General features: G+C 44.1%; 1 protein-coding gene across 3 annotated transcripts in view; it reads left to right on the forward strand.

The window, feature by feature from the left end:
- The window catches only part of ACER1 (alkaline ceramidase 1), a 542852-nt gene that overhangs the window by 512800 nt on the left and 12868 nt on the right, over positions 1-17184 (forward strand). For all 3 annotated transcript variants that reach the window (XM_069649550.1, XM_069649551.1, XM_069649552.1), the window contains 2 exons: positions 1986-2123; positions 4192-4329. In XM_069649550.1, coding sequence (XP_069505651.1) covers positions 1986-2123; positions 4192-4329 — 276 coding nt within the window. The remainder of the gene's footprint in view (positions 1-1985; positions 2124-4191; positions 4330-17184) is intronic.

The following is a 17184-nucleotide window of genomic DNA, read 5'->3' on the forward strand; positions in this document are numbered from 1 at the left end:
AAGAAAGCTCATTTTCATAACATAAATATATAGGAAGTACACCTATTAATTAATGCACCTCATAGCAATTCTGCCCAAGAAATTAGCAATCTCTTGATATTTTACAGCCAGCTGGTTGCATCTTCTGTAATGTGATTTTGGCATCGTATCGTATCGTATTGCAGAAAGGGCTTTGGGGTTGGGCAGGAATGAGGGGGATGGTTGCAACAGACTGAGAGGAGCTGCAGGTGGGATGCTGGAACAATAGCAGAATTGGAGATCAAGTTGACCGCTCTGTTGGGAAATTAGCACAGTGTATGGGCCTGGTGTATTTGGATATTTATATCGTAACATTGAGCCTAAAGCAATTCCAATAGCTTTACCAGTCGGAAAAGACCTGCCATTACATAAAGCAATTGCATTAAGCACCCTTTTTGCTACTTGCTTAATAGGAAACTAGGAAAATGTGTTGCGCTTCAATCAGCATTACATAAAGATGTTTGCACTCGGGCAAAATTGGAGCCAGCATGTTTTTCAACATTTACTGCCTGTTTGGTAGTCAATAGAGCAATCTGATTTCCCGCCAAACATTTCCTGCACCTCATTTAGTATAGATCTTTACCAGTGCAACAGAGCAAATAAATATGGCTCGGCTTTCCACCTGTGAAAGATCGAATCAAGTTTCTAGCACAATGTGTTTGCTGCATTTTCTATTACGTAAGTAGCAAAAGTTAACAATCACTTCTGCTCCATTTTGACCTTAGTGCAGAAATCGTTATATAAAAGGGCCTCAAGCTAAATCTGCCTGCTCCCTTTCTTGTTAGAAATTTAGCAAAGCTGTCACAGAAGGGATGTGTTACATTTTTGCACAGATGCTGCAGGTGTACAGACGACAGCCCCACAGAAAGTCGAAGAGTGACATCGGATGGTTGATCGCATAATACATGTGTCATTGTCATTTGCACTCTATGGTGTACATTGATACCATGGCAGGGAGGCAGGACAGTGGTGACAAGGACCAATAGAGAACTCGTATAGCGGAGGTTACCACGGCCTCAAATTCAAGAGCTTTGGAAAAAGCCACGCGGAAACTCGGGATGAGCAATAGTTATGTACATGTTTAGAGTTTGAGAGGTCTGTGGACTGGGAAATCAGAGAGTCCTGGGGCTCAGGATCAAAGTGCATCCAGTACTCTCAAACGCCAAAGTGGGACTCCTGTAACCACAGATATGTACCAAGATGAGAGTCGACTGTACACCTGGAAATGTCTTTCTAAAAACACTCGATTGGCAAGTACATCTACGCCCCATGATGTCTGTCCATCTCTTCATTCGACTCTATAGCATCCTTTTTTTGTTTAACCTTTCCTTGGTTCTAGTTTTCTACCTTTCTGAAGTTTTCTTCTGAATATTAAGGCTACTTTTTATCCTGACATAATGTTAATTATTACGTCTGTTGAATAGGGGCAAGCACAATGCTATAAACAAATATGTAATGCATCAGTTGACCGTCCCCCTCCAGTAGGATGGCTATATTAATGTAGATCTATTTATTTTATTTTGGGTATTTATTGAGCGTGAACCTAGCTTCGAAAATCAGTGCAGTGCTATACATCAGAATTTAAAAGGATTACACATTAGAGGGCAAAGTTTCACCAGGACTGTCTTACATTACATTTACGCAACAGGAGCAGTATTTAGGGGCGAGGTGGCATCGGGGGTGGGGTGAACGGTGCGTGAAGAAGGTGTTCTTTGAAGAGGAGGGTCTTGAGCTCCTTTCTGAATTACATGAATTAAAGAGACATGTCAATCTTTTGACTACAATAACCTCATGTGGCCAGCATATTATCATCTCCCAGTCCCTTCTTTTTGCTGTTTTAGGATGTGGAGTCGTATAGGAGGATGAAGTGCCAAAAGTGGGGGGCATTGCTTCCTGCTGTGTCACTGGTATTTCATGAGTCGCTTGTGTTGTCGCCTTGAGTTAAATTCCTCTCTTCTGCTTTTCAGGAGACAGTTCGCCTCAGCTGTTTCAATTACTGCCTGCATCAGCACCTTAATGTCCTTTGCCAAACCAACAGTCAATGCCTACGTGCTCAACTGCGTCACCTTCCACATCATCTATGTGCTAGTGCGGGAAATGAAAAAGTAAGAGGCTGCACTTTTTAGAATAAAGTAAAGATGTTTATAAGTCTGCTGGGGGGGGTTGGGTGTGAGAGGGTAAAGAAGTCCGAAAGGACATCCTAGGTAACTTGGGGGCAGTGGTGGGTCAGGCCCTAATTATCCTCTACCAAGTGACACCCCGGCCTGTCGCCCCATGAAAAGAAATAGTGTGCTAATAAACTTGTGTTATATACAGCGTTTGAAAGTAGAATGCTAGAAGTAAAGCCCTCCTCACCAATCCAAACACTTTGAAAACATTTATTTTGCAAAACCTTGTATTTTAGACCAAATAGTATCCAAGTAAATTTATTAAGACATGATGGACATTCAGTTCTTTCAAATAAGTAGATGTGATTATTTTGCTTTCCAATGCACAGCGTAAACCATTTGTCAAGGAGCTCTGCTCATACTTTGTCTGTGGGATTGCACTTCTGTTCTCGTGCATATGTGGTTCTGCACGTGCTCAGTCTTGCACCAGGAGGAATGTGTTTACTGAGAAAAATCAAAACATGATCGACTATTATTCATGGCAAATTGTTCAATGTTCATGGCCTCTCGCCAATTGGTGTTGGTTTTTGGGGGGAAAGTTAGCAGGAGGAAAGCAAGGTAAGCTGCTCCTGAAATGGCCTTGCATGCAGAACGAAACAACTCGGAATGGGATCTGTATGAAGGTACGTTTCTAGGAGATTTTGGAGGTGCAGTTTCGGGTGAGCTCTCTGGCTTGGGAATGCCTTTGGTTGGGTATGTTAGATGTTAAGTGTCAGTTTGTTTTCGTGGCACCCTGTCGGGTTCATGCATGCTGGGCATGTACTTTGAGATTGTGGTCAAGGATCCTTGGCATGGAATATTGCTGTGGTGTGCTGGATAAGGTGGCTCAAAGGTTAGTTCTCCGTTCGGATTTTCTTTGGATGAAGCAATGACACAGATGCCTTCAATCGCTGTAGTTCACCAGTGCCTGATAAATGGCAATTGTAAAATGGTAAAATGTTTGCCATGTTTATACAAATGGGCAATAATACAAAATTGCATGTAGGATAGATTAACATGTCAGCAGAATACAGTAGGCTATTCCTTACCAGTACCAGTAGATTGTTATGCATGTGGTTGCAATGTGGTGTGGTTTTGGTTATATCAGTTGAGTGATTGATTTAGTGTTCAGTGTGACAGAAAAAATATTTATTTTTATTCTTAGTTTGTCGATTTCGAGGTCTCAATTGCATGTTTCAAATTGTTTTTCAGTCATCGGTTGTCCCTTGTCTTACATTCCATGAATTTGGAAGTTTGGAAATCGACAAACTAGGAATTAAACCAAAAATAAATGGGGACAGCCTTAACACAGTGATAAGTCATCTCAACATTAATTATGCATGAAAGGAGAGTAATAAAATATGACTAATAGCATCAATAATAGGGAGGACCATGCAGGACAGTTTGTTCATAAGAGAATGATTGTCATATTGATAGAATGGGATTGTTCAATGAAAGTTATTGATATTATTGAATGTGGTTAAATACTTTTTGACCTGAAGAAGAGTACATCAGACTCAAAACACGTGTTCTCTACTATTTTCTACTGCATATCAAATGGATATGACAGGCCGATTGGTAGAACAAGTTGTATAGGACAATACTATTGGATAATAACTTCATATGTCAATACATTTAATGTATAAATGTTTTATAATTACATGTATGCAGAGCTATTCGGGATTATTGAGCTCATATTGCATAATTGATGGTTTTTGGAGTGCAGTTCTTTTATACCCAAGATGATATTCAACCTCCATCAATAGGCTTCTATAGCGACACAGGAAGGAGTGTCTTTTTCTTGTGTAGTGACCAGGAATATTTACCTTGTTCCCCTATATACAATATTGGGTCCATTACCTTGCAAAATCATAAGGCAGGCCACCTGGGTTGTCTGGGGCTTTTAATCAGGTCAATTAAAGGAATAACCAAACAGGACTCGTAGCACTGACACGTATATCCTGAGGAAAGAGCCATTTTCTGCATAGCCCTCTTCTTTGAGTGTCTTCTCTGTGTTTTTCTGCAGGTGCTCTCTCCCGCAGATCCAACGACTGGCATTCATGTCCGTTTGCCTGTGGCTGCTAGCCATCTCCTGTTGGCTTAGTGACCGCTTACTCTGTGGATTTTGGAGACGGATCAATTTCTGCTACCTTCACAGCTTCTGGTAAGCTAGCAGGGGGGGTTCTCAAGCAGTTTGAAGCTCATTGCGAGTGAACAAATGAGGATTCCTTTTATAATGCAGAACTGCAAACTCAATCTCCTCTAAGCACATCTAAGTGAATACTCGCTAAGGATGCGTATTTTCACCAAATTCGCAGCAGGAACCGCGACTTGGTCCCGAAAGCGTACTTTTGTAAATTTGGTGTAAATCCGTCCAGTAGGTTTTTTTTATGACAAAGAAGTGGATAAAAACAAATTAATGATATCTGGGTTTGGTCAACAGACTCACTTCCCTATCCGGTCCGCGGACAGGCCCCTGATTGGTCCTGGGGCTGTCGTGATGTCCGCAGACATGAAACGCGCCTGCTGTTTGGTTAATAAAAAATGTGAGGTGTGTCAAAGCTTTTCAAACGGTTGCCATGTTGGATTCGCAGACAGCCGGCGGTGCTAGCAGATAGCGGAGTAAAAATATATTGAAAAACGCACCATTGCACTTGTCAAACTAGTGGAACTATGTCTGGGGAGCTGAGGGGTGATGAAAATGGGATGGGATATGGCCATAAAAAGCCTAAATTCGAGCAGTTATTTCCTCTTGATGTCCGCAGACATCTCGGATGTTCAGGGACTTTCATATATATTTCTGCATGACAGGTTCAGTGAAATTGAGTTTTTGGATGGCTCATAACTTTGACGCAACTCCATGAAACTGCTTGAAACTTTGCAATATTATTGTAGACTGGACCCTGAATAGTTCTGCAGCGTTTCGTCAAGAGGGGCTAAATTAGAGTAGGGGTTTCGAAAATATGTGAAAGGCTTATACGTTTGGTGGTATTTGACGAATCGGCGCAAATGTTTGCACACATATTTTAGACCCAGATTTCAATGTTTTTGCAAACTTTAGTGGGATTTTGTCAAGAGGGGGCAGCATTAGAGAGTGGGGTCTCAATATTTTGGATGGCTTATAACTTTGTTGACGTTTAAGTTAGCAGAAAGAATATAGACCCAACCTTGAATGTTTGTGCAAAGTGTGAATGGATTTTGTCAAGATATGGCTAAGTAATATGACAATGTTTTGTACATACATTTTGATACCTTTGAAAAACTAGAATATGGATGGATTTGCAGCAAACTTGTGCAAGGAGGATTGGCAATGACTTAAGTGTTATAACGTAGGTGCAAAAAAAATATTGATATACCTTTTGTGACTGAGGTATAGCCTGTGGCCATGGGCAGTGGCCAGATTGTCCGGGTCATGGCCAAAGGCTAGTGGCCATGACCACTAGGGAGTGGCTATGGGGCTAAAGTGGGCATGGCCACCAGGGACCGGCTATGTGGTAACGTTTTTCGAAATAGAGATAAGTTTGAATGGGAAAAGAAATTCTGCTCGTGGCTACAGACTGAAGTGGTAGATGGGATTGTAGAAAATATTCAAAGCATGTTTTTGCAAATTGGTCCTGTCTTTTATTTTTTTGAAAGTGTGAAAATATAAGTACACAACACAGTGATAGAACTTTGGTGCCTGGGCAATGGGTCTGGCCCTCAGCAAGGAGTAATGTGCACTGTTTGTTTGTTTATTTATTTGTAACGCGCACCAGACCCGAGGGTATCAGGGCATGAGGACAAGGACATTTTCAGCTTACATAGTTACAGGTGAGATGCAAAATATACATAGTTACAGGTATGATAAAAAATATAGGGTAATTTACAAGGGTAAAGAGATACAATACAGAGGTACAGTGTAGGTTACAATAGTGGTCATCAAAGCATGTGATACAGAATGTGAGATACCAAGTGCACGGTCTGGGGAGATGCAGCAGCTAGGATACAAGTTATCTCAATTGTAGCTATAAACAGTGCATTAGATCTAGTTAGTTTCCGTGGAGAGAGAAGTGTAAAGGAAGTAACGGGTCTAGGGTTAGAGATCATTGACTTTAAACCAGTTGATGATATTTAGTCTAAACTGATGGTAGGTTTGTTCCGCCCTAAGGATAGGTGGAAGGGAGTTCCAGAGTTGGGCAGCTTTGACAGGGAAGCTATTGCCGCCGATTGTCATGAGTTTGAAGGAGGGGACTATGAGGCAGTTAGTGTAGGCCGCTCTGGTGGGTCGGAGCGTAAGTCTTCTATTGAATCTCTCTGTCAAGAAGCGAGGTGCTGCGTTATTAAGGCACTTGAATGTAAGTGAGGCAGTTTTTAATCTTATTTTGTCTATAGTGGAAAGCTAGTTTGCCTGTCTCCTTGCTGTCAAGATATGTTCTCTTTTGGTCATTCCTAACGCTGCTCACAAGGCGTTATTTTGAAGTATTTGAATTTTCCTGGTAATGTTTTTGTTAGACCCAAGGTATAGGGCATTGCAGTAGTCCAACTTGGACAGCACAAGTGCTCTTGCCAGTGTGGTGCAACTGCTTGTTGAGAGGAAGGGTTTGGCCGATCTGATCAGCTTGCATGTGTAAGCTGTAGATGATGCCATTGCATTCACCTGTTTCGCCAAGGTAAGGTTGGAGTCGAGGTAAAATCCTACCTCTTTGGCAACCTTAATCGTGTTGCTATCAATATCAAATGAGGTATAGTTATGGCCAAGTTTGTTAATGTTGGGTGAAGTCCCCAGGATGATGAGTTCCGTTTTGTCATCATTCAGGCATAGACCATGGAGTGCCATCCATGCCTGGATGATGAGGTATATTCTATTCACCAAGGCCAAATCCTGATTGTAATCCCCTGTAAATTGGATGAGAATCTGGGTGTCATCTGCATAGTTAGTGTAGGTGACACTGAGACAGTCCAGATCATCAAAGAGGGGCTTGGTAAATATTTTGTACATAGTAGGGGAGACACAGGACCCCTGAGGAACACCGCAGGTGATGGGAATGGGATCAGCTGCTGCTGAAATGGAGAAGACTCTCATGGTTCTTTCACTTAAGAAAGATTTAACCCAAGCTATAGCTTGTTGCGAGAACTGCGCTGCTGACTCTAGGTGGTTGCAGAGTACCTTGTGATCCACCAAGTCAAACGCTGCTGACAGATCCAAAAGAAGTAATAAGGCACATTATCCGGGTCTCTCAGCTCATCAACCTGGGCCTTAAGGTCAATGAGTGCTGTTTCAGTCCCATGCTGTGGTCTGAAACCTGATTGCCGGGTTTCTTTTGTCATTTGCTTATTGGGGCATGCGCCATGGTCGAAGCCGTTGGTTTGAATGGGAACAAATATTTTGCTTGTGGTTGCAGCCTGAAGCTCTGGACTGGATTACAACAAACCTGTGCAACAAGCATCAGCAAGGACCTGAAAGCAAGTTTTTGCAAATTTGTTTTGTGTTTTATTTTTCTCAAAGTGTGAGAATGTAAGTGAAAAACTAGTGATATAAATGTGGTGTCTGGGTAGTGGGACTGGCCCTCAGCAAAAGCAAATGTGTACTCTGATTTGCTTATTGGGGAATGCGGCATGGCTGAAGCCCGTGGATTTGGAGGGTGGACACTGAGCTAGGATGCAAGGTAGGTGCAGTGAATAATAGGGGGGTTGGTTGAGCCTCATGCCGTAGGCAATTCAATGATGATTTGTATCCCTAGCATGCCCTGCTCATAATGACTGACATAAGTATGAGTTGCAAAAAATATGTTTGTTAAAGGAGGTTTATAGTTCTTTCATATATATATATTAAAAGAGGAATTATTAATAACTTATATACAGTGATGTAACATTTAACATTTTCACTTATAAAAACCTATTCAGGTGACAGAAAAAACATTGTTAAAGGGACTTTATGGTTAAGATGCACCCCACGCTTGGGACTCCTCTGCCTCAGCAGTTATCCAGTGGCTTCTCCCACCTTGGCATCCATTGGCACTCATCTCCTGGGCTCCCATGAGTACTTGCCTATCCGTATTGCCCCTTCTATTTATGTACCTGTCTCACTGTACAATGCATATGTGCATTTGTTAAGTGGCAGTTGGCGTGTAGAAGTGTAATAGGTTTAATATGTTGATAGGGTCATATGTAGAGTTTTTAAAGTGATTGGTGGATGGGTGTGTGACTGTTTGAAAGCAGGCAATGATAGAGTGTTACAAATATAAAAGTAAAAAGGATAGAAGGGCTGTTCTGTGTGATGGTGTTCATGTGCAATCCGGGTCTTTTCTAGGATGCATGGCCTGGAAAGGGGCGGATAGTTATAAAAGTCCATGGATTATGGTTCCTATTGTATGCTTGAGAAAAGTATTTGGGACAGAACATGTTTGTCCTTTTTATATTGTTCTCTAGTATACAATTGTCCATTAGTACCCAGCGTGGGTTATTATAAATGTAACAAATGCACTGATTGGTGCGTTTGTGAGCCTTACCACATGGTAAGCCTGCACACGTTGTTGCGCATCCCTCGTGGCTGTCTTCGTTGTCCCTTATCCCTGTTCCTTGGCGGCCATTTCTTTGATTACTATTGCTGCCAAGGAAAGGGAGAACAGAGTATGTTTCCCAGTCCGTGACAGCCATTTTCTTTTTTTCTTCCGGCTGAGAAACGCGAGGCGTCTCGCAACCGACATAAAACACACCATTAGTACCCCGGTCTAATGGGCCTAGGTACTAATGTCAATAAGCTTCTGACTGGCAGCCCATTACCAGCGAGGGCCTTAACGAAGGCCCCGGGGGCATTACCTTACGCGGTAATGGCCTGCCGGCTCAGGGTTTATGGCCTTATTATTTTCATTAGCATAATACAAAATGTGAATTGAAATATTGGAGACTCTTATTGAGTCATAAAATAATCTTACTGACTCCATCTACTTTACATTTCTCAGTAAAGTAGTTATTTAATTCTATTTTTTAACTGTGAAAGGTGGTTCCTAAAGGAACCTTTTTCTGGGGGAAGGTTTTATTTTGGATTTTTGAATTTTTTCCAGGAGAGGCCATTATATAAAGTCGGGGGGGGGGGGGGAGAGTGAGGTAAGGGACACCAACCACAGATAAGGAGGGGCAAGTGCATGGGACAAGATGTTGGGCGTGTGTTAAATGTAAGGTATGGGGCAGTGTTTCTCATGCTCATTGATTACAGCTTCGAAGGTACTTTGGTACTGCTCCCCCCTGCAGAGCGGTGTGTTGCAGTATATACAGAGTACAGTTGTCTTGTAAATATATGGATCAACAGCCTCTTTTATGACTTGGAAAGTAGCTGGTGGGATCTTCAGCCCCACAGGAGTGGCCTGTTTTGTGGCTGTAGCGGCTGAGGAAGATGAGGCAGAGCAAGAGAGCCTACTATTTCCTGAGAAAGGAACAGCATCCCAGTGGTTGGATTTGGTGTGGTTCACATAGAGGTGGTCCCGTAGGAGTACTACCCGGGTTGTCCACGACTGAGTTTGCACTCAGTGCATTTAACCTTTGTAGCCTTAGCCTTCGGTACATCCCCAACGGTGGTAAATAACTGCCACACCTATGATTCTCACTAGATGCTGGAAGTAGGTATTTGCCCTCTCTCATCTTCCTGGTCCTCTTGATTGTTTTCTGCATGATTGCACTTTTTCCATTGTGGAGGCCCTTTAGGTGGTGGTGGTGGCTCCTAGGGAGGAGGGATGGCCATGGCTGATGCCATTTGTTAAGTTAAATAGCAGTTATGCTAATATTGTTCCAAGCATTTGGTTTCTCCTGGATTGCAGATGGAAAATCAGTAAGAATAGCCAAGGATGCCTATAATATGATGAGACAAAATGAAGGAGTGGTGGATGACTCGACCAGAGGGGAGAATGTAGTGGGGCAGTTATTGACTAGAGTGCATGTTCAAGCTCTGCCCCCCTTCCTTCCTCAGAAGAAACAAAATTGAGATAAGAAAGGACACATTTGAAACTGCACTTTAAATTCTCATGGAAATGCAGCTGGCACAAAGAATAGTTATTTTTGCGCTACACAAGTTGGGGACAGATAAGGCATTAGTTTGCACAATTTGTGTGTTTTAAACTAGAATAGATTAGGTGGCGTGTACACAAAATAGGGACTCACTACACAAGTGGGTCAGAAAATTGTAGGTAGATAAGGTTGCTACTATCCATAGGAAGGGAAATAATGTGACAGGCATGCACCAGGAAATCGGTAGATAGCAAAGCAAATATGTCCTGCAGAGGATAATAACGTGGGAAGCAGTTGCTATTTTGAATTGCACAGCAGAGAATTAAGCTATGTAGCTTTAAGAGAAGGCAGGGAGGGGGAGCGGCACAACCATTGTTGAAACGTTATGTTTAAAAATGCAAATTAAAAGTTACGTAAACACAAAAAAGAGAGGGCACCCAGCAACGCACGCTATTTGAAACATATACATTTTAATTCAAGAAGATTCTGCAGTGGCTGTATGATAGCTGTCTCAAAGGAATGTTCAAAAGTTGACACCAAGTTTACATAATGGAACAAGGTACCAGTATCTGGGCACTGACAGTTCAACCATTAAGGTGAATCAGTTACGACAACACTGCATACTATTTGAAGTCCATGGGACGAGAGGAGCATCTCGGGAAATCTCCTAAGTGGCTGACAGATGAATGTCTCAACAATTGGCTAGGCGTGACAGAGAAACGCGGATGCGGCTAAAAAGGCAAATAATTGCTGCAACGAAATCTTAATATGGTGGAAGTAGCATGACTCACTGAGTATCAAGGACAGAATGGCGCATTTACTGTTGCATGAACAGGGAGGGCTGGAAATTACTGCAATTTGGGCAAGAACAAAGTCCTTGAAACCCAGAGACATCATGGCGGAGATAACATGGCCTGTTTTATTTAATTAAGAATAAAGGCGGTACGCTTGTCCTCTCCTCCTATCTACATACACATGTAATCATGCCGCCAGTTCACGGAGAGTGTTACCACATGTTAACCGATAAGCATATGTCCTGTTCACCGTTGAAGTAATTTAGAGCTTACCAATAATATTGAAGCATGATGAGGTCCTACATTTGTATGGGATGTTTTATGGGTGGGACCTTAGATAGAGAGTTACCCAATCAGTAGGGTGGGGCATATAGATGCTATATGTAACTTATTAATTAGGACCAATGAGCAGTAGAGATAGGTTTTCATTACTCAGAGATTATGACATCAGAGTGACTCATTTGCATTATATAACCTGTATAAATTTCTGTTAAAAACAGAGAAGAATTTGAGAGAGACAGCGTTGCTATTGATCTTGTGTTCTGCCCAGCTTTCGCATACTTCCAATAAAGCTGGGTTACCTGGCATTTGGCATACCACAATCCACTCTGTGTTGTCTCTTTATTGGCAAATACCAGGTAGAGGGCTCTACTGATTTTGGTCCTCTGATTTCAGAAGCACCAGCAAAGCAATGTAACAGAGAATAGGGCCTGGGACATATTACGGAACAAGGATACCTAATCTTCCTCGTGGCAGTACTTGGAGGGAAGGTGACCCAGGGCTGTCAATTAAGAGAAGAGAAGGCAAAGTGGACTGTGAGAATAAGATATATGAAGACAGTACTTGGCAAGAGAGTAAACCAAGTCTGTATGTGAGGCCAAGAGATACTGTGAAGAGAACTGTGAGAGTGATATGCATGAACACGGTGCTTGGTTGGCGAGTAAACCAAGTCTGTGTTGGAGCCTGAGAGATTTGGGAGAGTGGAATACCTGGTCTGCCAAACGGTGTCCGGGACCATCGACAGTTTAGAAAAGCATCCATACTCTTCTTCTTTGCTACAATGCCTGGTAATGGAGAACCAGGTTTGCCAACCAGAGTCAGGGACCCTCCACAGTTTGGAAAAGCATCCAAACTCCTCTTAGTCACACTACCTGGTAGGGGAGAACCAGGTCTAACAACCAGAATCAGGGACCCTCCACAGTTTGGAAAAGCATCCAAACTCCTCCTCTTTGTCGCAGTGCTTGGTAGAATGGAACCAGGTCTGGGACCCACCACTGTTTGGAGAAGCCTAAGAAAGGCTGGGAAAGGGAAAGGTCCCCCCGACCCCTAAGCAGTTGATGAGCTGTACCAAAGACCTGAAGAAGGCTGGAGAATGGAGAGATTCCACCCAACACTTGAGTTTGAAGTTTAAGAACTTTATAAAATAAGAACTGCCTTTTTGTCCAGGGGAAGAGAGCTATTTCTCCAGACTATTAAGGCATCCTTCTTTTCACTTAGTTTAACATCGAGTGTGAGGTACAGAGCTAGGATTCTGACACAGGACTGTGAACGCTTTGTTTTTTGACATCCTGATCGTGACATTAGTAATTCTACGCATCTTAGAGTTAGGGCAAAATAGGGTTTGCTTTTAATTTTCTATCTTTGAAATAAAAGTTTATACCAACCACAGTGACCGCTCTGTGTCAGAATGGTTATTGGGGACAATGACAAGGATGAGGGTCATGGTGGTAATGTTGGACTGTGACGTGAATGGGTGATGCTAGGGAAATTAAGGATTGTGACAAGGGTGGGGATTGTAAGAGTAGTTTGTGACTGTAATCAGGAGGATGTATGGCAGGGTAAGGGTAATGTGGGATTGTGACATAGGAGGGGTTCTGGGTAAGTATAATGAGGGCCTGTCATGAGGAGGGATGATGCAGGTGTAATGAATGACTGTGAGGATGACGGTTTAGGGGGTAAGGAGCAACTGTGAGGAGGATGAGGGATGAGGGAGCTGATGCAGATGAAGGATGCTGTGATAAATGCAAAGTAACATAACATAATGAGGGATTGTGATGAAGATGAGGGTTGCAGGAATACTGAATGCCTGTGTCGGGGATGTGGGTTCCGGTGGGTAACGGACTGATTATGAGAGCTACGGGGTAGTGAGGATATGTGATGTGGAGATATGCTGGGTAAATGAGGGGTTATGACGAAGATGAGGGTTGTACGGGTGATGGACTGTGACGAGCATGAAAGGTGTAGGGTAAAGATGAAATGTGACGTGAATGAGTGATGCAGTGGTAATGAAAGACTGTGACAAGGATGACGGAGGCAGTGATAATGAGTGACTGTTATGGGGATATGTGTGCAATGAGAGAATGTGATGAAAATGAGAGCTGCAAGGTTAATGAGCGACGCTGGAGTAATGAGGGGTTGTGATGACGTAAGGTGATGTGGGTGCAGTGTGAGACTGTGACCAGATTGAGGAATGTGAGGATAATAGGGTTTTGTGACAAGGATGGGGGATGCAGAGTTAATGAGGGAATTTGAATATGTAGGGGGCAATATTGACTGTGATGAGGATGAAGGCTGTAGGGTACTCAGGAATGGTAACTAGGTTGGGGGTTGCTGGGGTAATGAGGGCTGTAAACATCAGGGTGTTTGCAGGCATAATGAGGTCCTGACGAGGATGAGTGTTGCAGGTGTAAGGAGGCACAGTTATGAGGATGAGGGATGCAGGGTAATGAGGGAAATAATGGTGCTGTCAGGGCAATGAGTGACTGTGACGAGGATCAGGGATATTGGGGTAAGAGTTAGAAGAACTGCAACAAGAACGGGGTTGCCAGGGTAATGAGTGACTGTGGCGATGAGGGATACTGGATAAGGGTAATGAGGATTAGGGTAATGAGTGCTAATTAGGGGCAGTGACAAAGATGAGGAATGCAGTGGTAATGATGAACTGTTACAAGGATGGACGATTCAGGGTTAATGTAGGACTGTAACAAGGATGGGCAAAGCCAGGGTAATAGGGCTCTATGACACAAATAGAGATTTCCGGGCAAAGGGTAGTGAAGGACCACAATGAGGAGGATGGATGCCAGGAGAAGAGTAATGAGGGACTGTGACGAGGACGAGTGATGCCGGGTAAGGGTAATGAAGAGCTGTCAAGTGGATGGCGGATGTTGGGCTAATGAGTGACTGTGACGATGAGTGGTGATACAGGGATAATATAGAACTGTTGTGAGGATGAGGATGTGGTTGTAATGAGGGACTGTGATGAAGATTTGGGATGCAGTGGTTCTGAGACTGATGTGGGATCCGGTGGTGGTAACGAGAGACTGTTACAAGGATGAGGGATGCAGTGGCTATGAGGGGCTGACGAGAATGAGGTATGCAGTGATAATTGTGATGAGGTATGCAAGTATAATGAGTGACTGATAAAGATGAAGGGTGCAGAAATAATGAGTTACTGTGGTAAGGACTAGGGTTATGTGGTATTGAGGGGTGGTGACGAAGATGAGGGATGCTGGGGTAATGAGGGGCTGTGATGAGAGTGAGGGATGTGGGTATAATAAACGACTGACAAGGGATGCAGAGACAGTGAAGGATTGCGACAAGGATGAGGGATGCAGAAAGAATGAGGGACTGTGATGAGGAGGGATGCATGGGAAACAATGGACTGTCACGAGGATGAAGGTTATGGGGGTCATGATGGGCTGTGGCAGGATACTGTGATGAGGATGAGGGATGTGTGGGAAACCATGGACTCTGACAAGGATGAAAGTTATGGGATAATAACGGACTGTGACAGGATTAGATTTTCTTGGGTAATGAGAGACTGTGAAGATAACAGTTACATGATATAATGAGGGGCCACGATGAGGGTTGCAGGGGTAATGAGGGCCAAGGATGAGGGATGCAGGGTTAAAGAAGTACTATGCTGAAGATGCACATTGCGAAGGAAATGAGGGGACTGAGAAAAGAATGAGAATGGCAGGGGTAATGACGGTCCGTGAGGAGAATGAGGGTTGTGGGGGTGATGGACTATGACTAGATGATGACTGAGGGGCTCTGGCAAGGTTGAGGCATGCTGGGATAACGGGAATTAGGGACTGTGATAAGGGGTGCCGAGGTAAGAGTAATGCATAGAGATACTGGCTTAAGTGTAATGAGGGACAGTGACCAGGATGAGGGATGCAGTGCTAATTAGGGACTGTGACAAGGATGGGGGATGCAGTGGTAAATCTGGGCTGTGACAAGGAGGGGGATTGCCGGGGTATGCATGGTGAGGGTCTTTGATGAGGATGCCGGATGCCAGGTAAGGGTAATGAGGAACTGTTACAAGGAGGAGGGATGAAGTGATAATGACTTTGAGAATGAGGAATGCAGTAGTAATGAGGGACTGTTGAAGATGAGGGTTGCAAGGGTAATGAGCATATGTGATTTATGTGAGGGTTGTGAGAGTAATGAGGGACTGTGATGAAGATGTGGATAGCAAGGGACCTATGACAAGTGTAAGGATGCAGAAGGAGGACACTGACACACAGGTGGCATGATTGTTGGTATAAAGTTCTATTTTAATCAAAATAAAGAGGGAACCTTTCTATTCCTAACTACAAGAGGGGTTCCCTGCCTCAACTAAGGAACAATTTCCAGATTGTGGTGGTGTAAAGTTCTCAGTTCAAGCAAAAAAGGTAACGTTCCAACTCAAACATCATTCCTTATTGCCCATAGTTTTCTACACTATTGGGTTCTCAGTATTTCCAAAGTGCCAGGATAATGACTCCCTTCCCCGGGCCTTCTTTGGCTTTGCTTCACGGTACACGGGACCAGGGGGTATGGTTTCCTTCCCCTGATCTCTCTTGGCTTTCAGTCGTACTGAAGTCGGGTGAATGTCTCCCTTCCCCTGGCCCTTCTCAGGCTCTTTACAACAGTTCACGAAGGCTGGGGGAATGACTTTTTGCCCCACGCACTTCTCAGGGTCTTTCCGAGGCAGTTCGTAATACCAGGGAGAATGAACCCCTTCCCCTGGCTTTGGGTTGCCAAGAAAATGTCTCCCTTCTCTTGGTACTGTATTCTCACAGTTCTGCTCCACCAGGGGGAATGCTTCTCTTCCCCTAGCATTTCACCTTGTTTTACTGGTCTGTAGGTGTGGGTCCCAGACCCATAGAATTCAGCTGCTTTCCTTTAGCCGTCTTGGTTCACTTTATTGCTAGGTACTGCACAGAAAAATATAATTTGTGGTTCTCTTCTCAACTAGGTGCGGGTCCCAGACCCCTGTTTCTCTCGGATTGCTCTAGCCAGCCTGGTTCACCCCTCTGCCAGGTACTGTGCCGAAGAAGAGGATTTGCGATGCTCTTCTCAGTTGGGTGCGGGTACCAGACCTGTGCTTCTCTCTTTTGCAAGCCCATCAACTATCCCGGTCACCCAGCTACGTTTGGGGTGTTGGCCAGCCCTCCCTGGTCAGTCTTGGGCTTTCCTGCGTGCTTCCCTGCGGCTTCCTGTTGTTCACTGGGGGCTGCAGAATCTCTGAAGCGTTCTGCTCCTCTGGAGCTGTGCAGCTTCCCTCGGCAGTGTAATTCCACTGCTCTCACCTCGACGCTGGGCTTCTCTGGTCACCGGTTGGACCTTCATCGCTGGGCAGATTTGGAACCCCTCTAAAAGTTCTCCTGGCTTCTGGCTAACAACCGTGTCACTTCTTTGCTCCGTTTGGCATCTGCACTTGAGGTATCTCCAGGACGGGCCCCTCTCCATGCTTGGGCCTCTCTCCCTGCTAATCGGAGCTCCTGAAACCCTGGACAGCTCCATAGTGTTTTGAGGATTGCTCTTCATTCCTCTGCACCTCCTCCTCGTCCCAGTATTTTCCATGAGAGCTCTCTCTAAATTAGAACTGACTCTTCCTAGTCCCATTACCTTTACCAAAGATCTCTTGGGCCGACTATGTACTTCATCATCCCAGTACTGTTACTACTATGTACATGACACATGTACATGGGATGGTTAGGTGAGGGGGATTAAAGGGGAAGTATACAGTGTTCTCCCTGGATAGTAGTCCCTAGTCCCACAGGAAGGATCCCACCCCATGAGATCCTCTCACTGAGTACTACCTTCAGGGGGACTTTCAGGTAGCAGCCTCACCTCCTAGACCTCATGGGAAGGAGCTCCCCCTCGGGCAGAAGTGACAACATCAAGGAATTCATCACACAAGAATGAGGGTAATGGGGATTTTGTGGATGTCGAATGCTGAGGCATTGAGGGGCTGT

This window comes from Ambystoma mexicanum, chromosome 1p (genome assembly GCF_040938575.1).
Source record: "Ambystoma mexicanum isolate Mex_15411 chromosome 1p, UKY_AmexF1_1, whole genome shotgun sequence".
NCBI lineage: Eukaryota > Metazoa > Chordata > Amphibia > Caudata > Ambystomatidae > Ambystoma > Ambystoma mexicanum.